Source organism: Vicugna pacos, chromosome 18, assembly GCF_048564905.1.
Source record: "Vicugna pacos chromosome 18, VicPac4, whole genome shotgun sequence".
Classification (NCBI taxonomy): domain Eukaryota; kingdom Metazoa; phylum Chordata; class Mammalia; order Artiodactyla; family Camelidae; genus Vicugna; species Vicugna pacos.
The window spans coordinates 45,644,591-45,670,375 of record NC_133004.1 but is presented as its reverse complement, the minus strand read 5'-3'; the positions used below and the strand labels follow the sequence as shown (position 1 = coordinate 45,670,375).

Genomic DNA, 25,785 nt, shown 5'->3' with positions numbered 1-25,785 from the left:
CCACCTCTATGACAACACAACTAGATCCAGACTGCACACCTCCACACAGTGTTCCAGGAAGTGCTCCTGGCATTACCTTCCAGGGCCCGATCCCTCTCACCGCTCCACGGCTGGCCACCACCCTGGCCTGCGCCGCCCTTGGCTCTCATCTGCATCACAGAAGTAGCCTCCTAGTAGTCTGCCACTTCGGACCTCGTCCTCTTCCCAACTCAGCAGCCAGGGCGATCCTTTAAAATGAATGTCAAGTCATGCCAGTCTGCTCAGACCCTCCATGGCTCCCATCTCCCTCAGAGTCGATGTCAAAGTCCTTACAAGGCCTATGAGCCCTTGGCAATCCCCCCAACCTTTACTTCATCTCCAGCCACTCTCCCCCTCCTCCCTCTACTCTGGTCACCTGCCCCTCCTAGCTTGACTACAAGAGGCATGTATCTGCCTCAGGGCCTTTGCACTGGCTGCTCTCCTGCCTGGAGCTCTCTTTCCTCAGATATCCTCCAGACTATCTTCCCATGGGTGACAGAAAAATGGCTCCCAAAGATGTCCAAGTCCTACTCCCTGGAACCTGTGAATAGATCACCTTACATGGCAAAAGGGATTTTGTAGATGTGAGTAAATTAAGGAACTTGAGATCAACCTGGATTACCCAGGAAGGCCTGATGCAATCACAAAGGTCCTCATAGGGAGGAGGCAGGAGGGGCCAGGGTCCGAACAGAGGTCTGAAGGTGCTGCACTGCTGGCTCTGAAGTCAGAGCAGGGGCTTCGAGCTAAGGAATGTGCAGCCTCCAGACCCAGCATGTCACTGTACCTGCCCTGCTACGCAGACAGGAAACTGAGGTCTGAGAGGGGCAGGGCGTGCCCGGAGCCTTTCCCTCATGGTCCTGGGCACTCACTCCAAGCCTGAGGCTCTCTCACCTTTTTGGTGCAAAGGTCCCCAGTTCACTCTCCTCACCACATGGCAACATGCTGGGTGCTCAGCGGTGCCCCCTTCAGTGCACATGCATCCTGGGCTTCCTTCCCTAGAAGCCAGTCAAATCAACGCCCTGGACCGGGCTTCAGGCGTGTGCAGGAGGCAGCGGCTCCGCCCGGCTCCCCCGCACCAGCCCAGGTGCCCACCGTGCTGAGAGCAAGGAGCCCAGGTGCTAGCAATGCCACCGCAGCCCCGTGTCTTACAGCTCCCTAGCCCGCCTGTGCTCAGGGCACCGGCGACAAACGCTCTCAGGGAACGTGTGCCTCCTCCGACCCCACAGGTCCCAAGGGTCTCCCTGTGAGGGGGGTGGTATCCCTCCCGTCTCCTTAGGGTTATGAGCTGGGCTTTGCGGCCTCGGACAACAGGGCACCTTCCTGGGCCCGCTTCTCAGATGACGAGCGTGATCCCGGCCCGTCCCACCTGGGCGCAGCCCACTAGCGAGGACTCCAGGAAGGCCGGCGCGGGGCGAGGGGCGCCCGTGGACCGCCGGGGAGCCCGCCCGGGCGGGGCGGCCGGAAGGACGAGGAGTTGCCCCGGGGGCGCTCAGGAGGTGCTCCTTCTGGGGACACACCTCTCCCCCACGGCCTCTCTGCCCTCCACCCCCCGCCCGGGCCGGCGGCCACCTCTCCCGGCGGCGGGAGGCGGGGCACGCGGCGCGGCGGCTCCAGCGCAGGCCCAGGCCGCAGGGAGGCGTGCGCGGCGGGGGAGCACCGCCCCCCGCGCCCGGCGCGTGGCCGCCCGGCCCACAGGGTTGGGCGCGAGCCAAGACAGCGGAGGAAGAGAGGCCTGTTTTTTAAAATGTGTTTACTTTAAAACATGAAACCCAAGCTGAATAGAAACCACAGAAATTACATTGGCGAGATTTTTAGTATTTGCCAAGAAAAGTAAAGCCCCCAGAGAAATAAAAATCAAACCCCAAACCCCGTTAAAAAAAAAAAAAAAGACAGCGACAGCACACACAGCCGTGGCCCCACGGAGGTGGGAGGACGCCGAGCCTCAGGCTCCGCTCCCCGCCCCGGGTGCCAGCTCACCTTGGGGCGGGGCGGGCGCGAGGGCCGGGAGGGGAGTCTTAACAGAATTACTTCGAGAGAGATACTATACATAACAAATATAAAGTGGAGTGGCACTCAACCATTATGGTTAAACGAAAATGTCCCACACAAGAGGCCCTGCTTCCCACTCGTCCGGAGCTGAGCCGGGCTGCCGACCACACCCACCTCTCGGCGGTGCTGGGGCCCTGGGGTGCGGGTGGGGATGGAGCTGGGACTAGAATTGCATAGTGAGATGGGGTGGGTGTGGCTTGCTGGGGGGTAAGGGTCAAGTCTTCTGACGACCCCGCCGCACCAGGCGAAGGGAGGGTGGGGGCGGGCCCCTGCACAGGGAATCCCATCGCCAGCGGCCAGCTGGAGCCCCTTCGGCCCATCTAGCCCAGCAGGGGCCCCGGGCCGCTCCCCCCACCCACGTGGTCAAGGACACCACCCCCCAGATGCTGCGGGCCCCGCGGGGAGCAAGGCGCACAGGTGAAGGGTGGGAGCTGACGTGGGGAGGTCACCCGAACAGGGCTCGTTAGGAAAGGGGGCCCGAAAACTTAAGAGCCTAAACAAAACCAACGGCGGAAGCAGTTCCCCTCCGGGGCTGAGGTTGGCCTTGCACCTTTTGATTGCCCCCCTTTTCCTTTATTCAGCCGCGGTGAGAAGGAGGAACCCGGTGGAGTCGCAGGCGGGCGGGCACACGCGCGGGACGCACGGGGGCCCGAGCGGCTCAGGTCCGCAGCGCCCGGCTCCTGAGCTGCGGGCGTTTCACATTTACGAGGCCTCGCGGGCCGGGCGGCCGTTTGTGCTTCTGAGCGATGGCAGAGCGCAGGGCGCCCCAACAACCACCGCCGGCAACTCCCACCTCGAGGCCCAGGCAGGAATGCCCCGCTGGGGTGGAGCCCAGAGGAAAACCGGGCAGGTGGGTTTCCGCCCCACACTGTGGGCGACCCAGAACAGTGAGGGCTTGGAGCCCGTCAATGAGGTTTGGCCACGTGCAAGGGCTCAGACGGGAGGCTGAGGGCCACAGGCCCACCTGGGACACCCCCATGTTTGCCCACTCACTCCTCTCCCCTCCCAGGGTGGAGGCCCCAGGATGGGGGTAGATATGGCCGGGCCCAAGCCCGCCCACCCTTTTGGTCCCAGACACCAGCACAAAGAAGGGATGACAGAGGAAAGGACGGTGGCCTCTCCCAGGCCACCCCAGGAGAGGGGCACGGCCCTGCTGCTCTGGGAGAAAGAGCCCCCGTGTCTGTAAACTGCTGGGCCAGTTCCCACCTGCCCCTGTGCGACCCCAGCCTAGGCCCTCGTGTGGCTGCCAAGTGGCCCCCTCCTGCCTCTGGCGTGACAGATGCCAGAGCCCACATTTGGCCCCTCCATTTCAGGCTGGCTGGGCAGGGCTGGGAGTGGCAGGGGACTTCCCGTCTTGATTTGAGGGTGTCCCCACCTTCCCACAGGAAACACAGCAAACATTGTACACTAAGCCAAAAGCACCTTGGGGAAGCCTTGTTCCCACTTCACAGGTAGGAAGACCGAGGCCACAGGAACCTCGGTCCTACAGCCCAAGGGACATTCATTCCTGAGGACACGGTCCCCCTCAGGGCAGTGCCTGCCCAGAGAGTGGTCTCCAGGCCCTCGGGCTGCCTCTCAGTCTATGACACCTCCCAGCAGCACCCCAAGTCTCCAGCCTGATTCCCATTGGGCTACCAGGGGCCTCATCTCCAGCCTGGACCTGGAGTCACACTCTCCAATTCTGGGTTGGCTGGGGCCCCAGAGACTGGAGTGAGGTTAGTGGTTAGTCCCAAGAAGGGTGGCAGGGGCCGAGGGCACATTCACAGCCAGCTTGGGTCCACCCCCAGGCCAGCTCTGGGACACTGTGCCTGTCCTGGAAAGGGAACAGAGAATGGGGCGCCGCTCGGCCCGCAGCCTCGCCTGCCCTAGAGATGACAAGTGTGGTTAGTGCAAAAAACGAACCAGAAGACGCCGCCAAGTCTCTGGGGTGGGGGAGGGGTTTTGGCACCAAGAAGGCGGCCAGCACTGGGCGAGCAGCCTGGGCTCAGCACGGCACCTGCTGTCTCCTGCCGCCACGGAGGGCTGGGTGCCATGGGCAGGGCAGGCGCTGAGGGGGAGAGCAAGGCTGGGAGAGAAGGCAAGAAAGTGGGGCCCTCCCAGGAGGCTTCAGGCAACTGACCAAAGAGGAGCCTGGGGCAGGGCGGGGTGGGCAAGAGAAGGAAGGGCTACGGATCCGCAGAGAGGCAAGTGGTCCCCACACACGTGGGAGCCAAGCAGGCAGGCGCCCGTGGCCTCCCTCGACGCCCAGCAGAGACTGACGCTGCGCTGCCTGTGAACCAAGAGGTGAGGTGCAGAGACGTGGTGGGGGCAGGAAAAGCAGCAGAGCTGTGGGAGGGCAGGGGCAGGCGGGCGCCAGCCCAGGAGACTACAGGGCTCCGTGGGGACGGCGTGCTGCAGACGGAGCGGCAGGGACAGCACCAGCACCACACACCTGGCCCAGAGCAGAGCTCTGCAAATCCCCAACTCCAGGGGGCTGAGGGGCATGGCGGCAGGGGCTGGAGGGCCCAGGTATTGGAGCAGCACCCCTCCGTGTCCAGGTGCGTGACCCTGGAGGAGAAGGTTTGGGCCCCTGGCCCCGTCTCCACCGGCAGGACTGAGCCAGGCATCTCCACGGCCCTGCAGGAAGGGGAGGAGGGGTCGAGTGGCCACAGAGGTGCCTGCAGCGGGCCTGGCGTACATGCGGAGGGTCCGGCAGGGGACCAGGGAGTAAGCAGCAAGGCTGGCACAGGGAGGAGCAGGGCGATTGGCACGTGGGGCAGGCGGCGGCCGGGCGGTCTAGTGCCCGCTGCTGCTGGGGTCCGGGCGAGGCTGGCTTGTGGCGAGGTACTTGGCTCTCATGCTGGAGGTGTACTGGAAGGAGACAGAGGGGCAGGCGGTCAGTGGGGCGCTGGGCATGGCTGGACATGGGCCTCGGGGGGTGAGCCAGGAGCACCCCTGGGGCGGGATAGGTACAGCTGACAGACCCTGGGAGGAGGGGCTCTGGGAAGCGCTGGCTGGTCCAGGGCCTGGACTCCTGAGCCCTGCCTCAGTGACAGCCCAAGGGAGCAGAGGTCTGGCCCCTACTTCCGAGGCTCAGGATGGGGACACTGGGGACCAACCTCCTCTCCCAGGAAGATAAACACATCAGCCCCCAATCTCCTGTCTCAGGCCAGGCAGAGCTCTGCTCCCTGCAAGACCTGGGGCCTGGAGGCCCCCCACCTGCACCCCTCACACCCAGGACCTGAAAGCCATGCTCAGCCTCTCTCTGTGGGGCCCTGGCTGGGCACCCAGGAGAACAGTGTCAGGCAAAGGTGGGGCCAGGCTGTATCTGAGAAAGGGTCAGACCAGAGCCGTGGGCCACAGGAGTGAGGAGGCTCCGGGGCCACTCTGCCCCATCACCTCGGGGAAAGGGGGCCCCAAAGCCACCCAGCACCAGGCTGGGGTGCTGCTGCCACCCACTGGGTGGGAACCACACTGTGGGCTCCTTACGGGTCACAGGTGCAGGAACGGGCAGCTGGGGAGGGCCACGCTCACCCCACCTGAAGCACAGAGGCCCTGCGGTGTGCCCGTGTGCTCATGTAACACCCGTGGAGACATGTGTTAAGGCCGGGCAGTGTGAAGTGGGCCATACACCCATCTAGGGGATGAAAGCCAAGGCATGTGCCAAGGGTTGCCAGTGGGAAGGAGCCTGGCAGGCTGACTCCACAGCCACACGCCCCTACCAATCCCTGGGGGCTCCAGCAACCAAGTCCCCACACCACAGTGCCCAGGCCAGGAGGGGCAATCTCCCAGTCCTTGAGAGCTCTCCCAGAACTCCTGGTGGGGGAGAAGTTTGCAAGCACCCATCAGAGGCCACAAAGGCAAGCTGGAGGGGGTAACAGCGGGCACTGGGAGCCGTGTCATTCCAGGGACATGCGGTGGAGGGGGGCGGTGGGCAGCAGCCCAGACCCCTGAAGGAGCCCAAGCAGGTGCACAGCGCTGTGTGGGGGCAGCTGCAGCAGCTTGCACGTCCATCTGCACACACCTGTGTGCACTTTCAGACACACGGGGCGGCACCTCGAGGGCCTGGCCTGCTGGCCGCAGCCCAGCGCCTTCGCTCACCCGCGCTCTGCCTCCCTGAGCTCAGGCGCCGGTGCAGGTGTGCCAGCGCACAGGGGTCTGGGTGGGCGGTCTCCTTGCTGGGAGGTGACATGAGGGGCAGGGGCCACCTGCAGCTGGCCCTGGGGTGAGGAGGGGGCTCTGTGGAGGGGCTCGTGGCCTCTGACATGAGGATGATGGGCCCAGGGCCAGGGTCTCCGTGTCTGGGCTGGGGGCCACAAAGTCCCTGCGCCTGCACCGGCTGCAGGCTGGCCCCACGGGCGCCGAGCTGAGGCAGCCCCAGGACCTGGCAGATGGGCCCAAAGGGGTAGCAGTGAGCGAAGGAGAGGCGGGCGGGCAGGCGGTGCAGGGCAAGGGACCCAGGCGGGTCAGTACCTGTCACTCTGAGGACACGGCCACCACAACGTTCAGGCACTGTCCATGGGCTTAAACTGCCAGCCCGTGTGGCTGCCAGAGTCCAGGGCAGCCAGATAGCGCTAGGAGGGCCCAGGGTGGGAGGAGTGCAGGGAGAGAGAGAGAGAGAGGGCGGCCTCAACGCCAGGGTCAGACCAAGGCTGACAGGTAGGAGGGCAGCCTGAGGCCTGGGGCCCACATGGCCTGGGGGCACACACCCAGGCCAGCTCTGTGCCACAGGGCACGACGGGACCACTGCACACGCGGGCCGTTATTTCTGAAGCAAGGTGGCCTTCGGCCTCTCTAGCCGTGCTCTTTGAGGCCCACCGCCTCTAGGAAGCCCGCCAGGGCCCCTGGCCTCTCTACGAGCTCCTTTATTTGGTACTAAATCACCCTGTCCCCTCTTCCATGTCTCACTCCAAAGACAAGAGGGGACACTAGGTCCTGCCGGAGGAGCCAGGAGCCAAGACCAGGGCTGAGTTCAGAAAGTGGAGTAGGGAGAAGAGGAAGCAGGGCTAGGGTGGGAAGAGATGCCGGGGCCCTCGAGGAGCATGAGAGCTCACCCAGCCCAGTCTCAACAGGCCGGATACCTGCCTGGGAGCCCCCCCAGGGAGCCCCAGCTGGCCCTGGCGCTGAAGGCTCAGGGCAGCCCCCATGGCTGCACTGTCAACGAGGGCCACATCAGACCATGAGGGAACAGGTGCCCCCCCATCCCAGGCCTCGGGTCCCCCACCCACCTCCTGCCCTGAGACTTACCGAAGGCGGCGGGGACTCACGCCCGATGAGGGGGGTGTTCTCACAGCGGGGGTTCTGGAAATTGGCATTCTGGCTCCTGAGACGTGAGGAGAGAGGGGCTGTGAGTGACCAGTGGCCACGGCAGTCCCAGCCCTGGGCCAGGGGCCGATCTGGAGCCAGGCAGACCCACGTGTTCTCTCCACCACCCTGCATACCGGCCGCTAGCAAGGGCCTGGGGGTCCCAGGAACCTGGCACGGCCATAAAGGGCTCAGAGCTAGCCCACAGCCGCCACCTGCCCGCCTCAGCCCTGCCAGGGCCTCGGCTCCATGACGTGGTCGGTCCAGCCCTCGGCGACCCCAGACATATACCCTCCGTCTGACGCAGGGGTCTCCTTGGCGTGTAGGGGCAGCAGGCATTCAAGGCCAGCCCAGCACCCCCGCAGCTGGGGCAGCCCCCCCCAAGGGAGGCCCGCGCCCCGCCAGGCTCGGGGCTCACATGTACTCGGTGACCGGTGCGTTGCTGACAGTGTGCGCGGCAGCCGGGATGCTGGCCTCGCTGCCGTAGCTGCTCCCGCAGCTGTACAGGCTGGGCATGTGCACGCGGTAGAGGCTGTCGTGCGCCTGCCGTGGCCCTGGGCCGGCCTCCTCCTCCCCATCCTCGTCCGGGCCTCTGCAGGGAGGGAACAGCCAGAGGTTCCGGCCCTGACGTGAGGCAGCCAGCCACAAGGCCTGCAGAGGGTCAGCCCTGGGGCAGACACACCTGGTCCCAAACCTTCTCGCTGTGGGATGGCGGGCGAGTCACCCGGGGAGGGCAAGAAACATGTACCTCAGTCTACACACAGGCACGCTGCCTGCCTATTAAGAGGAGGGGTCAGGGCCCCTCCTGGGGAAGCCAGGTGCCGGAAGCAGGAGGCCCTCTTTTGGCTCAGCAGTCTGACCTGCCCCTGAGAGCCTGAGCCCAGCCCTCCCCACTGCTTGCCTCTGGCCCTCTGCCCTCCACTCAGCCCAGGCTGCTGCAGCACGAGGCCAGGGAGCCAGGGGCCAGGCCTCTGGGGCTCGTCACACTCTGCCTGGGCTGCCTGGTGGTGGGGGCACAGGCCTGGGCTCACATCCCACCTCCCCCCACCAGCTGGGTCCCGTAGTGAGAAAAGGGGGGCAGAAGCAGCCAGTACCAGCCACGCCCAGGACTGAGCCGCTGCATGCCGTGGTTACCCTAGCGTTCACGGGGTCCTAGGAGGACGTGCTCTCTCAATCCCCATCCTACAAGCAGGAAAAAACTGAGGCCCAGAGTGGTTAAGTCACTTGCCCAAGGTCACCCAATGAGCAAAGGCAGAGGTGGAATCAGAATCCAGGCCACGTGGTTGCAGGGCTTGCTCTTAGCCACTCCCCTTATAGATACCATCTTCATTACTACCACCACCACCACCATCACCATCGTGACCACCACCACCATCGTGACCACCACCACCACCATCACCATCATCATGACCATCCACCATTATGATCACCATCACCACCACCATGACCACCATCACCATCATGACCATCACCATCATGACCACCACCACCACCGTGACCACCACCACCACCACCGTGACCACCACCACCATTGTGACCACCACCACCATCATGACTACCACCACCATCATGACCATCATGACCACAATCACCACCATCATCATGACCATCCACCATTATCATCACCACCATCACCACCATCACCAGAGAAAATAACAGCAGAAATCCAGACAAAGAGAAGAGATCTGAGCTGGGCTACTTGTCATCCAAGCTGGGCCACCAAGAAGCAGCCACAGCCCAAATGGGAGGGATGGTGGTGGGTCTGGGGACTGCCCCATGTGGCCCAAGCATGGCGGGCCTGGTATCCCCATACATCACTCAATCCAGTACTGACTGCGAGACTGAGGCAGGGCTCACCAGCACCCCTACTTCAAAGATAAAGACACTGTGGCCCGTGGGAGGCAGCTGCCGTCCCGGTCACCCAGCTGAGTAAACCTTGGAGGCCAGGGCCATGTGGGGCGCTCCTGCCGAAGCTCAGAGCCCCCCGGTCGGCTGGTCTTTCTCCCAGCATCCCTGCACACTGCACGAGGGGTAGGGGCTCAGAAAAGACACTCTGAGCTCAGCCAGGCAGAAGCGTGGAAGGGTGTGGGGCACAAAGTCAGTACCCAGAGGCAGTCCGCCTGTGCTGGGAGCTCCTCCTCTAGGCTGCTTTCCCGGGGCATGCCAGGAACGGCTGCTCGTCTGGGGCACACCACCCTCAGAGATGCCGCGGAGACTATGGATGTCAGGAGGTGAGGAAGCCTCTGTCCCTGTCCCTGGACTAGGACATGAGGTGTCCAGAAGGCACAGCCCCATGTGACTTGGGGCAGGTCCCAGGACCTGCCAGAGCCCCTCACCTCTTCTGCTGCCAGGTGTGCGGGACGCTGCAGACGATGGAGCTGAACATGAGGGCTGTGACGAAGGAAAAGAGGGCCAGGTAGATGAGGCCCTCGACACCGTCATAGCAGAAGCCTGTGAGGGCCTGCACGTAGTCCTAGAGCCGGAGAGACGGCAGGAGAGAGGGGAAGCGCAGGGCAAGATGCAGCAGGTGCCCACGGCAGCCTGGAGCACCCCGCCCCGCCCCTCACTGCACAGCCCGCCCCACGGCCCGGTCTCACCAGGTGCAGGCTCCGGCAGTCCACCAGGGCAGTGAGGTGCTGCAGGTTCACCTCCGTGCCATTCAGCACCTCCTGGACACGGAGCAGGGGGTCCTGGGGGCATGCACCACACTCGGGAGGGGGCCCCAGCCAGCCACAGGCCTCCTCTGCCCCACTCCCTGCCATCGAGACCCCTTCGACCCCCAGTGGTCTCGGCACAGAGCCAGAGGACCCTGGGCTTTGAGGAAGGACGGGCCCTGAGTCTGTGGCCTGGTCTCAGGAGGCTGCCAGGATGTGAGGACAGCAAGGAGGGCGGGCCCATAGCGCCCAAGCGATGCAGCCAACATAAGGGTCCTTTGTTACGACGGGAAAACCACCAACACCCCTGTCTCCCCCCGACATGGACCTGCTTCTTTTAAATACCACGTTTTAAGGAGCAATTTAAGACAAAGGAGATTTTCATGCTATTTTAAATGACAAAACATCATGCAAAATACTCTGTGTGGAGTGAACCTGGTCCTGGAATGTGTGTGTGTGTGTGCATGTGGCGTAAAACCCACCCCAAATCCTTGGGACATGACGGGAAGGAGGGAGGGATGAAAAGGGCCAGACCCCCAGCAGGGCTCCCCAGGAGCAGCGTCTGCACCACGCCTCCCTTTCACGATGAGCAAAGGGGGCCCCACCGCCGCCCCCTCAGCCCCTCACCTTGGTGGCCGGGAGCTCCCGCGGGATGGTCTTCAGGAGCTCGGCCACAACGTCCTGCATCTCCACCAGTGCCTTGTGGCTGCCTGACAGCTTCTGCTCCACAGAGAGGCCAGCTGATGCCAGCAGGGGCTGGGGCAGCCTCTCCCCCGCTCCCTGAGGCCTCCACCCACACACAAGGCAGGCGAGTCCCGGTGCCCCAGGCTCCTGCCAGCCCCAGAGGTGGGGCCTGGCACTCTGTTCTGCAGGCCTGTGGGACACCCCTCCCCGGCCCACCGCCCCCGGCTGCCCATGCACCCCAGAGACAACACAGATCACCGGAAGTACAGCATCTCTAAAGCAGATAAACAGTCCTCAGGACCCCAGAGGGCGACAGTCACGTGGAGTGACAGGTTTCCCTTCAAATTCCACCTGACAACACCCGTCCAATCATTCCACACAGCAGGCACAGGACGCCCCCACTGTGGGGCATCCCTGGGCTCCTCCCACGCCCACCAGACAGCTGACTTGGCCCTGCAGGCATGGCCAAGGACAGCTCAAGAAAGAAGTCCCAGGGACGTGGGGCCATTAAGCATCCACCCAGAACGCTTCTGTTGAGGGTATCAGGACGGGAGCCCCAGGGGTATGACAAGGTGTGAGGAGGGGCCTGGCAGCCTGCAGGTGTCGGTGGGGGGCAGCCAGGGACCAGAGGCTCTGCAGAGCCAGCAGCAGTCGCGCTCACCTGCTGGAAGGGGTTGGCGGCACGCGGCGAGCAGGCCAGGTAGTACTGCAGGACTTCTGCAGAGAGAAGGCAGGGCGGCTGAGCAACACATGCTGGTCGTGTGTGCTGTGTGCACCCACACGTCTGTGTCCATGTGTCCCCATCACGTATGTCGCATGTACGCCTGCTGGCTTGTATATGCGTTTCACGTGTGCACGTGTGTGTGCGCACATATGTGTCTGCACACAGTGGCGTGTGCGTGTGCACCTGTGAGGGGGCGTGGCCTCCAGGGAGCCCAGGGCCCAGACCCTTTGCTCTGAGTCTTTTGCTCTGTGCCTTAAACGGGCACAGCTCTCTCCTGGGGGCAGCCTCCCACCTCCTTCCCCTCTGGAGCAGCAGACAGCACTGAGAGCGGGAAAGGGGTCCGACATCGGCCGGGCAGGCGTCCCCTCATGGGCCAGCTGGGCAAAAGAGTTCTTTGACCAGAGCGTCACCCCAAAGAGGGGGGTGGGGCTCAGAGGGAGCAGGTGGCCTGCTCCCCCCTAAAAAGCAGGTGTTGATTCTGTGTCTAATGCTCAAAGGTGGGGGGACTCACACACAATTCTGACTTTGAAAACCCAGGAGACCCAAGCCCAGCCAGGGTTGAGGAACAAGCCTTGGACCCTGACAACCCCTACCGCCGCCCACCCTGTGCCCTCTGGTCCCTTCGGCACCCAGACTCAGCCCTGAGGCTCAGCTCCTGAGGCCTGGGCTCCCACCAGGCTTAAGTCGGAAAACGTGAGAAAGCACGGCATTTGACTTCAGCCACCTGTAAGTGGAGCCAGCACGCTGCCTGACCCAGATGGCCGTGGCCTACAGGCAGCAGCAAGCACTCTCGTATGGCTGGAACTGCTCATGCTTGCTGAGGCCCCGAGCAATAGGACCTACAGAGGCCCGGCTGCTGGCACCAGGGCCAAGGACAGTGGTGGGGACAGGTGTCACTAGCCCTGCCAGCCCCAGCCGAATAGGCCCACCGTCCCCCCACAGCAGGCAGACAGCCCTCCCTCCTGCAGGCTCCTCGGGCTTATGCGCCAATGGTTCCTTCAACAAAATGAACTAAAACCAGCCCACACGCCACTTGTGTGGCTTTCTTGGGCAAGGAGAGGAGCACAGTCCCATAAGGGCCAGCATTTCAAGGCCACTCCGCACGCCCACCCCTCAGGGAGCGCACCCCTGCTTTCCACCTGGGGAGCACGCAGCCCGAGCCCCAGAGTCCCCTCCTCGTGTGCCTGCCTCCCGGGTGTCTCACACCTGGTCCCCAGCCCCAGCCCTGCTCGGCCACCAGCTCAGTCCAGGGCCCCTGTGATGGCAGCTGCTCCGACCCGAGGCCGGAGCCCTCAACTCGTCCCTCCTCCACGGCCACCTTCCTAGGAAGTTCCATCAGCTCTGCCCTCACAGCACATCCTGGTATCCTCACCCAGCTGTCTCCTGCCTGCAAGAATGCAACAGCCTCCCTGCCTCCCTCCCTCACCCCACTGCTGCTCCAGCGCCCGAGGCTTTGGAAAGGAAGTTTAACCATGGATCACATCTACCTCCTGTTTTCCACCCTCCAACAGCCCCCCTAGAATAAAGCCCAAATTCTTGACTGCCACCTGGCCCTGCGGGCCTCCCCACTGTCTCCCCTCCCAACTGGTCTATTTTCTGCCTCACGAGCACATCAAGTTTGTCTCTGTCTCAGGACCTTTGCACAGCCTTCCCTGGCTCAATTTTCATGCCACTTCTTGGGCAGGCCACCCTGACCACTAGTTCTGAAGCAGCCCTTGTCACCTGCTACCCACCCCCACTGCTGGTCCCTCTTCCCTGCCCCCACCCTCACCCCCATGAGCCTCACCTCCTGTCCTCCTCCTCCCCAGAGTCTCACAGGTGCTCCTGCCTCCTCACCAGCTTCCTGGTCTGCTCCTGCCTCCCCCAAAGAGGACTCACGGGGGCAGGCTCGCTCACTGAGGTCTCCCAAGTCCAGCCCCAGGGCACCCACGGGTACCCAACCGCAGACTCACCCCCGCTCAGCACCGAGTGCTCCTCCACCATCCTGGTCACATAGGTGTCGGGGTCCACACAGAAGTCACTGGAGCCCTGGGGGGTGTGGGCAAGGCGGATGAGATGACCATGCTGGGCCCCCTGCCGACCCCTCAGCTCTCAGGGCTAGAGCCTGGGCCCTCATGGCCTGCTTTTGTCTCAGGAAAATGGAGTGTGAACCTGTGGGGGCATTATTGCTGTGTCCCCAGAACAGGTCCCCAGCTCTCTCGGTGTCATCATGGGAGTGGAGATGAGTGTGGTGCCTCCTCACCCCCGTTCCCCATGCCTTGGCCTAGCAGATGGGGACCACTCCCCCCAGTCCTCGCCAGCACTTACCACAGACACAGCCAGCTCCAAGCCCAGTGTGCCCCAGCTGATGACCAGGGCCAGGACACCCAGCAGGCAGACCCTTGGGGCAAAGAGAGCCAATCAGCACTCTTCTGGTGGGGGTGAGGGCTGTGCCCCCTGCCAGGCTGCACGCCAGAGGCCCAGGTCCCAGGGCACATCTAGGGGTCCGCCACACAGGGGCTGTGGCTCCCGCCATGGCCCGGCCTTCACTAGAGCTGCCTGAAGGCCGGGCACATATGGATTCCCTCTGAACTGGAGCGGCTAGAGTGGGGCTGAGAGAAGTCCGAGTGGGGACAGGAGAGGCAGGGCTTGGCTCGGCTGGAAGGCCAGGGGACTTCTGAGCCCCACTCCCGTACCCCCAGGCCGCTCTCTTCAGCAGACTGGGGTCCCAGCTCTCACCCTGGCCCAAGGCCTGCAGCCCACAGCGTGGCCCGTGGGGCCCGTCAGCCTGGCGCGGACCAAGCCTTCCTGTGCTCACACCCCACCCGGCACCGCCTCAGACCTCCAGGCAGAGTTCTCCCCTGTGGCACTGGCCCCCTCCTCCCCTGAGGCCTCAGCTTGCCTGTCCCCCACCCACTCCAGCCACTCAGGCCCCTCTGCTGCTCCTTGCACACCCACCACAGGCCCGTGCACTGGCGGTCAGCTGCCCTCTCCCAGGTGTTCAGGGGTCCCTGGCTCCCGTGGGTGTCGGCTCCAGCAGCCCCTCCTGGCCAGGTCTCTCCGAGTGTGCGCGCTGCCAACCCCCTGCCCACCTGTACACCCTGCCCTCCACCTGCTGCACTTTCCTCCCTGGGGCCATCACCTCCAACAGCGGCATGCACACTCTGTGGGAGCCCTTGAGTGTGGGCCTGGCCCAGGGAGGAGCCAGGACGTGGCTGCTGGCTTGTTCAGCAACGAGTGGTGATGTCCCCTCAGAACTGTCCTACAGATGAGCTGTCGTTCTCTTTCTCGCAGACAAGAAGTCAGAGACTCAGTGCCAACAACCACCTGTCCACGGCAGGCAGCTCAGGGAGCCACAGAACTGGGGTTCAAGCTCATACTACCTCTAGCCAAAGAGACGGGGTGGAGAAAGGAGGCCCCCAGCCTGACCTCCCGGAGGCCCCATGCACTCTGGGACCTGGGCAGGTCTTCAGGAGCCTCTGTGGGGGAGGGGCACGGCAGGAACCAGGAACTGCTGGGGCAGGCGTGCCCAGACGCTGGCCACAGGGCAGGGGAGGAGTGTCGGAGCAGGGCCGCACCGTGGGGAGCCCCACCGTCAGGCAGACCCTGTGGCTGGCCGTGAGGATGCGGAGGGTGGGACAGGACTGACTCAGGGGACATGTGCTGCAGGTGACTCACCCCTCCCACTGCCCCAGGGGCCCACAGACTCACCCCACCAGGATGCCCTTGGAGCTGCGGATGAGGCCAACGAGCACCAGAAGGCAGATGGCAACGTCGAGCAGCAGGAAGCCCAGGTAGCCCAGCCACCTGCAGGCGCACCGCACAGATGGGCCGGGCCCGCGGCCCCGGGGGCCGGCAGCAAGGGCGGGCTGGGGCAGGGCAGGCACCTGGGCCCAGGGGGGGCAGGGCCAGGCAGACAGCCCAGGACGCAGCGGGCCAAGCACAGGCAGTTCTGGGATGTGGAGACTAGCTTCAGTTCTTACAAAAGATGTCCCCACGGGAACTCCTTCCACAGTGGCCACCAGTGGCCCCGACCCTTCCCATCCATAAGACCTCAGGCCCGGGGAGCTGGGAGTCAACCGGCCCACAGACAGCAGTGACCAGGTGGGGAGGGCAGGAGAGGGGTGGGCCGCACCTGTACCAGTCGTAGAGGTCCACCCACTCGGCCAGCGCCTCCAGCGACACAGCCGGGTTCCTCCAAAACGGGAGGGCAGCTGTGTGGCCGAGCAGTGTCTCCAGCAGGCCCTGCAGCCGCTGGACCGCCCGCAGGGGCTCTGGCCGGGAGGCCAGCTGCCGCTCCAGGCTCTGCAGGCTGGGCTCCGCCGTGCGGTTCAGGGCGGCTGCAGTGTCCCACACCTGTGCCAGGTTGGGGGCAGCGTCACCCGGGAGGGCACGGCGCCGTTCTCGCACGCGCCCGCACGCTGGGGCACACACGCACACACGCGGCTTAGAAGCAGGAAGAGGACCCCCTCCCATACGGCCACTCACGCGGTCCTGGACCCCTGCCACCGTGCGGTTGGCGTGGCGGAGCGAGTAGGTGGCCCGGTGGATGCCGTCGCTGGTCTCCCCGTTGCCGTAGAACCCCACGGCGATGCCGGCGCTGGGACAGGGCGGGGCCGCGTGAAGGGCGGGCCTCAGGGCGGGGGCGCCCCCGCGGCCACCTGGCCCGCCCCTTCCCGCCTGGGTCCCCGCCCCCCGCGGGCCACGCCTCCACCCAGCCTGACCCAAACGCGCGCTCACCTGCAGACCAGAGTGGCGATGATGACGCACCAAGCGGTGCAGCAGCAGTCGGCGTCCAGGTGCTCGTCGCTCTTGCGTCGCCGGCAGCACAGCCAGAAGGAGTAGAAGAGCAGGAAGAGGAGGTCCAGGGCGAGGCACGCCAGCGCGGCGGCCCCAAGCAGCAGCAGCGCCTGAGGGCGGTTGGGAAGTGGTGCTGGAGGTGTGGGCCCCGCTCTGGCTCTGCACCCAACTCCGGTACCAGCAAAGCCCACCGGCGCCCGCGGTCAAGGGACGGGCACACACTCCCACTGAGCCCTCCCCCAGCACCTGAGTGACATGCCTGTGGTCACCCAGACCTGTGACCCCAGGCTCACCGTCTTCAGGCCTAGACTCAGGATTCAACCCAAACGCCACCTAGTGGGCAAGACCATGAGGTGCCCTCTCCTAACCCCTCCCAAGCCCTGTGTCCTCCCCTTGGGAGCCCACCACCTCCTGGGCCCCAGAGCCCGAGGCAGACAGGGGTCCTGGACCAGGCCCTATGAGGAGGTGTTGGGTGGGTGGGGGCCCCAAGGCAGGGCCAGCCCAGTTGCTAACCAGTGGCCACTAACTGGCCACATGGCCAAGGAAGGCCCTTACTCTCCCCGAGCCTCAGTTTCCTTGTCTGTAAAAAGAGGGTGATGCTGCCTCCCCAGAAGAGGCAGGCACAGTCTTACTGAAGGCCACCCACGCCTGCTGTGGGGCTGGGCACACAGCAGGGCCCCAGGAAGGGGCTGTCAGCACCACGCCCCCACCCTCATCCTCACCCGCAGGGCTGAGACTGCGCTGGATCTGAGCGCCTTCGTGAGCTTCAGCCCCACGCAGCCTGAAGGGCCCAGAATTCTCCAACCTGGCACCAGGAAGCATCAGGGGAGGAAGGAAAACCCCCCAGCACCCTCCTGTCACTAAGGCCAGCGTCCCCCATGGGAAGCAACTGACTCGATCCAGCAGCGATGCCCACTGTGGGCTCAGCTGTGGGCTGGGCCTCCTGGGGCAGGGACACAGCCCAGAGCCTTCACCTGCTGGGACAGGCACCAGCCCTGCCCCGCCCCCGGGGAACCTCGCCCTTCAGTGTGCCTGGTCCGGTGCTCACCCCCATTCAACTGATAAAGAAACTGGCTTCAGAGAAAGTATGGAGGAGGGACCCGCGTGTCCACATCACAGCCCTTCGGGGAGTCTCAGTACCCATGCTTTGTCAGGGTGGGAGTGGTGGCTGGCACAGGACTGCAGGGCAGCAGGCTGGCCCCGACCCTGTACAGCTCATGAGGGGGAGCCGAGGAAGTACCACAGAGGTGCCCACCCACTGGACACCCCTCAGCTGCCATGCTGGCACTGCTGCAGAGACAGCCAGACCTCGGGGACCTGGAAACACCCTCACCCCACATCCAAACAGTCAGCAGTGTGGCCGTGAGCCTGGGGAGTCACTGGGGTGCAGAATGCCCCAGGTCCACCTGCCCACTGCAGGGCCCCCTTGGGACCAGAGGCTCAGCCACAGAGGCACTAGGACCGCTGGATCATAGCCCGGGTGCCCAGCAGCTGTCTCCTAGGAGACAGTTGCCAGGCAGCAGACATAGGATGGCACTCCCTGCCTTCCCAGGAGCCAGCTGGCCCCAAAGGCCTCCTGCCAGGCCCACCATCCCTGGCTGACCCCTGCACCCGAGGCAGGGCTCTCTCACCTGACCAGGGTGGTGCTGACCAGGGCATGCACCTACAGCCATGGTCCAAGCCAAACTGGGGGCTGACTTGCTGTCTGGAGACTGGGCCTTGCCCCCCTCCAAAGGCACAGGGTGGGGACACCCTCTTGGGGAAGGCCAGGTCACCACCACGAGGCTGCAGCACAGGCCAGAGGGCCTGACAGGCCCTGACCACCCCTGCTCACCGACTGGGTAGGGGAGGGAGCAAGCCCAGTGGGGCTGGCTCCAAAGCCACTTCGTCAGCTCAAGGCTCCCTAAAGGTCCCAGGGTGCTCACATCAAAGGGGACTCTGAGGCGGCGGATGGGGGAGCTTGTCCAAGGTCACACAGGGAGGTGGGCCAGGCCACAGCAGAAGGGAATCAAGGGCCTGCCGGAGGGCCAGGCGCCAGTCACAGGGGAGGATGCTCACCTTAAGGAGCCTAGTATCAGGCACAACCTCCATCCCACCCAACACAGCCCGGCACGAGGCGTTAACATCCGGGGGCTGGGAATAGCACTGTCTTGTGGGTCGTGCCCTCACACACACACACAAAGCGGGACACCAGGCATAGATGCTGCAGGCCCTGCCGGTCCCTTTCTCACAGGTCAGAGGCAAAGGGCAGAATAAACCGCCGCCTCCCACAACCTCAGTCAGACCACAACATGCGCCACGTCTCCACTGGGACTGAGCCCCCTTCGATGCCACAGGCACCCCGGCTCCCAGGGTCCCACAGACCCTGTCCACCAGGCCCATCTGGGCCCCAGGCTGGCAGCATCCCCGCCCCACGGCCTCCAGCAGCCCTCAGGCCAGCACTGCCACCCTGCCCCACCTCGTGCCACCCCTTCTCCCGTCTGGTCCCCCCCATCACTGTGGGCCGGTCTGGGAGAGCAGGCTCTACCCTCAAACCCAGAACACAGCTGGCTCCGAGCTGATCCTTAAATGAGCACACCTACACACCTCTAGCGAGGAAATAGCCCCTGGGGCGAGGAAGCCAGGGTGGGGGCACAGGGCAGGCGGCACCCAAGCTGGGGCCCTGAGCCGACCAGCCTGGCAGCGAGGCCAGCGCTCACGCAGTCAGGACTCATCAAAGACCCAGACCACAGCCCAGGTGGCGCCAGGACCACCCACTCCTGTTTCCCAGGTAAGAAAAGCGAGGTAAGATAAGCATCACTGGCCAAGCAAGACCCCAGCACCTGGGGGGACACGCCAGCGCCTGGCCCGGCAGGCGCCCAGCAGAGGCGGCTCCCGTCCTTGGGGCTGCTGGGCCGGTGGAGGAAGAGGGGTGAGGCCTTCTAGACGGGAGCCAGGCCATGAAGAACAGAAAAAGCGCAACAGGCAGCGACCCGAGCAAGTCAGGGAGGGCACGGGCTGGTCCAGGGGTCAGAGTCACCGCGGCCGACGGCACCCGGAAGGCGCCGGGCCTGGGCACCTGCGGGGCGGGCAGGCGGGAGGCACGCCTGGGTCTCCTGCAGCTTTGATTTGTTTTTTGTTGTTGGGGTTTTTTTTAAATCTTTTTTTGGTTTTCTTTTTTTTTCAAACCACAAACCATACTACCTTTATAATTAAAACAAAACCAGAAACCTGGTAGTAGCTCTTTTCAGTTGTGTGTGGGAGGCCCCTGGCCTGCGCCCAGCTCTGCCACGTGGGAGCCCGTGCGGCCCGGCAGCCCCAGCAACTCCGCCGTGGGACGTGACATTCCACGGCCCCTCCCGGTGTCACATGGGAGAAGGGCCCTGGCAGCCACGAAGGCGAGAAGTTGAGCCCCTCTTGTCTGTGGGGATGCTGTACCGTCCCTGCTGGTGCCAGTCCTCCAGGAGCAGAGACCGAGGGGACGGACACCCCGGGTCTTGCCGCCGGAGGCTGCTGCGAGCTGCCTGCTGCTGGCCAGCGGTGTGGGGGAGGGCGGCCCGGCTCATGGGGGAACCAAAGTACTGCAGGTCAGTGCTGCTTGGCCTGGTTTAGAATGTGACCACGAGTCAGTGACTTTAGCCTCTGTGCCTCAGTTTCCCCACATATAAAACAGAGACAGTAATATCACTGTCCTACCTAGAAGGGTTACTGTGAGGATGGAACAAGCTAATACCTGTAAAGACTTCAAACAGCGCCTCCGTGGGGAGCGGGGAGGGGGCGCTGCTCCCAGACCAGCTCTGCCCCGCCGCAGCCTGGTGGGCTGGGGACAGGGAGTCGGTGTCCTGGCTGCTCAAAGACGAGGTGAGAGTGTCCACGCCCACACACGCATCTCTACGCCCGTACACTCACACGTGCACCCACACCCGTCCATGTGCACGTGTCACCGCTGAGCTCCCAGCGGTGTGGTAGCAGCAGCCTGTGGCTGGAAGCTCTGTGGCTGTGGGCGGGCAGGTGGGGAGGGGGTCCCACGCGCCTGGGCACCGGACACCTGCCAGCGACGGGGAGGGGGAAAGGCTTCGGCCAGCCAGGCGCAGCCTCACTCACAGGCACCTGCCTTGGGGTCCGGAAGTCACAGCCCTGGGGGAGAAGTCTCCCACCCCACCCCGCCCCCCTCCAGCCTCACAGAGCTGAGCCGAGTAACCGGCGAGCGTGGCCAGGGGCTCAGACAGGCACCGAGGGCAGAGGGGTTGCTCCCAGAGGCTCTCCTGGGGGCAGTGACAGGCACAGGCCTGGGTGCTGCATGAAAAGCCAGGGATCTGGGCAGCTGCAGTTCTGTCTACACAGCTCCAGAGAGCCCTTCCTGACAGTGAGGACAGGGACCGACGTCCACCGTCTACGTGCTGGGTCTGTCTGCCCACACCTCCGCCAGTGGGTCCTGGAAAGGCCTCACTAAGCTCATCAACTTATCAAGGGTGGTGGCCCCTGAGGCCTGGCCCACAGTGGGCGCTCAGAAACACAGGCCCCTGCCACCCACCCCCAGCTGACAGGCCGGGGCAGCTTCCTCTCTGGCAGGATGCTCTCCTCCTGGACAGGCTTAGCCTTAAACAGTGACCCCAGCGGGTGGCTGCGGGGCCTAAACCAGGACAGCCACACACAGCCCCGACTGAGAGGCGACAGCACCCTCCTAGTTTACACAGGGGAGGCTGGCACTGGGAGCACGGGGCCCCGCCCACTGCTGCCGGCGAGCAGAGCCCGTGCCCATGGGGTGCCCGGCACTGGGCAGCTGTATCCTCCTGCCCAGGGTCCCGGGTGCCTGCCCTGACCTCTGCCCTTGTCCCTGTGGCCAGATTCCCAGAGAGCAGCCTTCTGCTGGCACTCCCGTGGTGGCCCCACCTCCCCTTTCCACGGCCTGGCTTCCCCTCTGAATGGGAAATGTCTGATCAGCATCGGGGCTCTGACCAAATGGAACTTTCCGTCTGCGATGGAAGTGATGTCAGCAATCGGTCAGGCGAGGCGAGACACTGGGGCCCACATCCTGACCGCTGGCCACGGCGCTGGCCTCCAGCCACCTAAGGCGCTCCTGTAGCGCCCATGCTGTGAGGACTCGGCACCGACACACGTGCCCAGGGCGGGGGCTGGGGGCGCTCGGTCCACCCACCCCTCCTGCCGCTTCTCAGCCTGGACCACCCCATCCTCCCCAAGGCCCTGCAGCCTTTGCCACAGGGTGTATCCACCGAGGAGGCCCCCATCCACCTCTGGGTCCATACACTCCCCCGAAGCCCCCACCTGCTCTGGAAGCACCCACCGGGCCAGAGCTCAGGGTCTGAAGCCTCACCGCTTCCTAGGTAAGGCCCAGGCCCACATCTGAGGCCCTTCGGGGGGCCTAACAAGCCCCCGCCCCAAGCAAGTCCTCCAAGCCCGGCAAGGGCACAAGGGGCGCGGGACGCCGGGGCAGCAGTGTCCCCGTGTGAGCCTCGGCTGGGTCCCTGTGCGAGCAGAGGGAGCCCCAGCGCAGCCTTGGACTTGCTGGCAGTCTGGGTGCAAAGAGAGACCCAGGTCAGACTGGAGAGGGCCACAGCGCGCCATTAAATCTTACTAACAAAGCCGTGCGGGGGGGCTTGGCTCCACTGCAGATGGGAGGGCATGGCAAAAGGCGGCGTGGGGCTGCAAGTCTGCCCCTTCTCGGACCCACTCACGGCTTGTTCCCGCCAGCTCCCTTCCATGGGACTGCGCACCGCACACAGTGCCAGCTCAGGCTGCCCTGCGATGCTCTAGGCCACCAGGCGGGGAGGGCCCTGCGTGACCCTGGGCAGCACAGCCGTGTGCCACCTGCACAGGCAGCTCCAGCTAGGTGTCCTGGCAGTACCTGGCATGGAAGCCCGCAGGGGAGTGTGCCACACATGGTGAGCACACCAGAACCACAGACATGCACCCCACCCCTCACACCCCTCCTGGGAGAGCAACCACCGTGCCAGCAGCAACCGACATGGGGGCTGGCCTGTCCACTCAGCCCCTCTGCAGGACACCACAGCCCACAGCCAGGCTGGAGAGCCCTTGCCCCTCTGGGAGACCCTCACAGAGCTTCTGATGGGGAGTGTGGGGCTACGGCTGTCCCCAGCCACAACCCAAGGCCACATCCCAGCCACCCTGCTGCCCCAGCCTCAGTGGCGTGTGTCCCTGGCTAGCCTGCTTGTGGGAGATCACGTGCACCCGGCACCGGTGCCACAGGCAGGGGAGACCGGGGACTAGCAGCCCAGGGGTGACTCGGGAAGGCTCCAGGGAGTTGGGGACTCCCTCAAGATCACATGGCTAGCGTGCTGGAGCCAGGATCCAGGGATGTGACCACAGCCTGAGGTCCCACCGCTGCCGTGGCATGAGGAACTAGCGAGGCCTGCGAGCCTGCCCTGCTACAGAGCGGCCTCTGCCCCGCCCTGTGCCAACCCTCCCTGGGAGGCAGCCTGGCCAAGTGGTAAAGGGCAAGGCTCCAAAGAGGAGACAAGTCCAAATTCCACCAGGGATCCGGGACCTCACCATCCTGTACTCACATGCCCATGTGTGGGTCGCACCTGCCTCCCTGGAATAGGGGGGCCGGACTCACCACACACAGGGCCCTCAGCCCAGAGCTGGCCTCTAGGCTGTGGAACTTCAGCAAGCATGTGCCTGTACTCACACCAGCCCTGGCACTGGGCCCTGGGGACATGGGACCCAACCGGCACAGCCCCTGCGGGGCCGGGCTGGCAACTCTCAAGACCCCAGAGTGTGGGCCTGGAAGCTCAGAGGCTGTTGGGGCCAGGCAGGCTGGGGGAGGGGTGCAGAGACTTCAGAGGTGTCCCCTAACTGCCATCACGGGGTCAGCAGGGCACTGTGAGGCATGGGGGAGCACTCCCAGAGAGGGACGGTGAGAGCAAGCGCCCGGCACAAGGCGCAGGCTGCAGCCTTCATCCTGAGGGGCCCTGGCAGCTGTGGCCTGGCGAGGGTCAGCCCTGAGCCCACAGCTCCTGACAGCAGAGCAGGGCCCTGGGGGATAGGGCTGGGGCACGCAGCGAGGTGGGAGAGGGGAACCAGGGGCCCCTCAGTGCCTCCAGGGGACACCCACCCCAGCCCTGGGACTGCCACGGGCCCTTCTCCAGAGGAGGAAGCCAGGGAGGGGCGTCCAGGAGGCTGGCGGGGTCCCACATCCTGAGGCACTATCTAGGAACCCATACATGTCCTGGCTGGAGCCCTGGGCCTGGGAGAGGAAGGGGAGAGGCTGCCGCAGCTCCTGTGTCTGGGGGACACGCACCACAGGCGCTGCCCACTCCCCTCGGGCTGGCCATCTGCCCCAGCACCCTCTGCGGCCCAGCTCCACACAGCCTTGTTGGTCCCCAGAACTCCTGGGGCAGGGGGGCGTCCACCATCCAGAGGAGGAGTCTGGGGCCCCCACATTGAAGCATGGAGGCAGGGTCTGAGCCAGCACGGGCCTTCTAAGGGAAGTTCTGGAGCCCCCACCAGAGCCCCCACTTCCTGGGCTGGGCTGGGTTGGGCTGGGCGGGTGCAAGGGCTGGGGCCGCGGTGCTGAGCTGGCTGTGCGGCCCGCAGCCGCCCCCACCCCCACCCCCAGCGCACTTGGCCGTGGCTCCCAGATGTCGGCCAGAAATTAAAAACAGCTTTTCCACCAAGCTGGGCTTAGGTTTCACAAATTCCATGCTGGTGAGCTCGTGGCCATGCCTGGAGAAAGCACAGCCAGCAGCCAGCGTGCCGGGGCCCAGGAGGGGCCCAGCCTTTTGTCCAAGCCCCCCACGCTGAGACCTAGTTCCCGGCACCAGGCTGCACACACATTCACCAGCTGCAGGTCACCTCCTCAGGGGCACATGCCACGCTGCCCCCCAGGAACCAACAGGACAGACGCCCAGTGAGGCAGGATCGGGCTGAAGCCTCAGAGAGCAGCTCTGGTCGGTCACCCCCCAGGCCCAGCACCCCCTCTGCTGCCCTCCCGGACCATGGGCCAGGTGGAGGAAGGCTAAGGCCCCACACTGCTGCCCACACCGGCTCACAGAGGGAGCAGACACCAAAGAGCCCAGCACCGGAGCTGCCCTTGAAGCAAAGAGCATGTCTATTTTGGTCCCAGTGCCCTAACTCATCTCCCAACACGACACTCAGAAAGCCTGTCTGCAAGAGCTTCTCCACCGGCCACCACTGGGAGCCCAGGTGACAGGCCTCAGATGCAGGCAGGAGCCACCAGACAGGCCTAGTCACATCATCAGGCTAGACCAGAGTCCAGCACCAGGGCTCGCCTCCACCAGGCAGATGCGCCCCGGGAACTCAGCCCAACCCCCGACTCCAGACTCAAACTTCTGGAGTGCCCCTCCCAGTGGCCAGGAACCCCGCCCAGAGCGCACGGGGCCAGAGGAGGAGTGCCAGGTAGGGGGACACTGGGCCTGCCACTCTTCTCAGAGGCAGAAGGAAGTGGTCACTCAGGTTTTGGGCAGGCAGGCCTCACCCTGTGCCCTCGGCCAACACAGGACAGTCCAGCCATAGAGGGTGCCTGTGGACGAAACCAAGCCTCGCTTTGGCACACCTGTCCCTCAGAGCCCACCTGCCTCCTGTGGGGACCAGGCCTCAGCCAGTCTCCTGGGGAGGGGGAGGGGGAGGGGCACACCAATGGGGGCTGCGGGTGACACACGCGTGCAGGCCTGTGTGCGTGCATGAGCCCATCCGGCACGTAACAAGCCCAGGCCATGGGCAGGGGCAGTGGGGAGGGAGGCTCCCGAGGCCCTTCTCCCACACCCCACCTGGCCCACCTGCCGACCCCAGCATGTCTCGGCCCCACAGGGCCTCGTCACGCTGAGCTGCAAAAGCCCGACTGTGGGTCTGAGTCCTCCCCAAGACCACGGGAGGTCCCGGAGAGCCACCTAGGGGCCAGTGTGTGTCCTGGCCAGCACAGGGCTCAGGCAGGCTCCCTGCAGACCCCAGCAGGCAGCACAGGCACAGCCAAGCACTCCTCGGGCCCTGCTGCACCCACACCGCCCTGTCTCGTGCCCCAGTCCCTCGGGGGGCCACGTGAGGCCCCTTCCGTATCCGTGATCCCGTCCCTGGGCTGCAGATTTGCTTCCTCTTCTCCAGCCAAAGACTCAGCAGAGCCGCCTTGGCGGGTAGGGGGTCTGGTCCTGACCCCCGCTGAGGCTTCCTGAACTGCACCTGCTGGCAGGGCTCAGGGAGCCTCCTGACCAGACCTGGAAACCACAGGGGCTGTGTCCACGGGCTGGGCATGCTGACTGGAGCCGGGCCTCCCGTGTCTCCTGGCCCACCGACGCTAGCTGGCCAGTGGCCTCCGGTTCACTTCTGTAGAGGCAACAGTGCCCACCTCCCAGGGTCACCGTGTGGCTTCCCAGAGAAATGCTTCTAAAACAAACAGCACGCGTCTCTTCGGCAGAACAGCTGTAGCTCAGGGACAGGAGCCACAGAGCACCCCGGGCCAGAGCCAAGGCAGGGGCTCCCCCGCCTCCCTCCAGTGCATGGGCCCTGCACCCCTGATGCCCAGCTTACAGCTGCTGTCCAAGCAGGGCTGCGCTAGGAGCTGCCACGCTGCCCCTCAAAGCGCTCTGTCCCATTTGGCACGTCTGTCACTTGCAGCCC

The 25,785-nt window shown here is 64.7% G+C and overlaps 1 protein-coding gene across 2 annotated transcripts in view; it reads right to left on the bottom strand.

Annotated features, from left to right (window-relative positions):
* Positions 1-1,751: 1,751 nt before the first annotated feature.
* Positions 1,752-25,785, bottom strand: part of TTYH3 (tweety family member 3) — a 28,813-nt gene continuing 4,779 nt past the window's right edge. The window contains exons 2-15 of one of the 2 annotated variants that reach the window (XM_072943429.1): positions 16,132-16,301; positions 15,880-15,991; positions 15,527-15,747; positions 15,103-15,198; positions 13,720-13,792; positions 13,365-13,440; positions 11,350-11,405; positions 10,632-10,724; positions 9,948-10,040; positions 9,687-9,823; positions 7,769-7,942; positions 7,294-7,369; positions 6,520-6,620; positions 1,752-4,917 (exon numbers count right to left, since the gene is read on the bottom strand). In XM_072943429.1, the coding sequence (XP_072799530.1) occupies positions 6,552-6,620; positions 7,294-7,369; positions 7,769-7,942; positions 9,687-9,823; positions 9,948-10,040; positions 10,632-10,724; positions 11,350-11,405; positions 13,365-13,440; positions 13,720-13,792; positions 15,103-15,198; positions 15,527-15,747; positions 15,880-15,991; positions 16,132-16,301 (1,446 nt within the window). In that variant the 3' untranslated portion in view covers positions 1,752-4,917; positions 6,520-6,551. The remainder of the gene's footprint in view (positions 4,918-6,519; positions 6,621-7,293; positions 7,370-7,768; positions 7,943-9,686; positions 9,824-9,947; positions 10,041-10,631; positions 10,725-11,349; positions 11,406-13,364; positions 13,441-13,719; positions 13,793-15,102; positions 15,199-15,526; positions 15,748-15,879; positions 15,992-16,131; positions 16,302-25,785) is intronic. The other variant, XM_072943428.1, reaches the window with a different exon arrangement.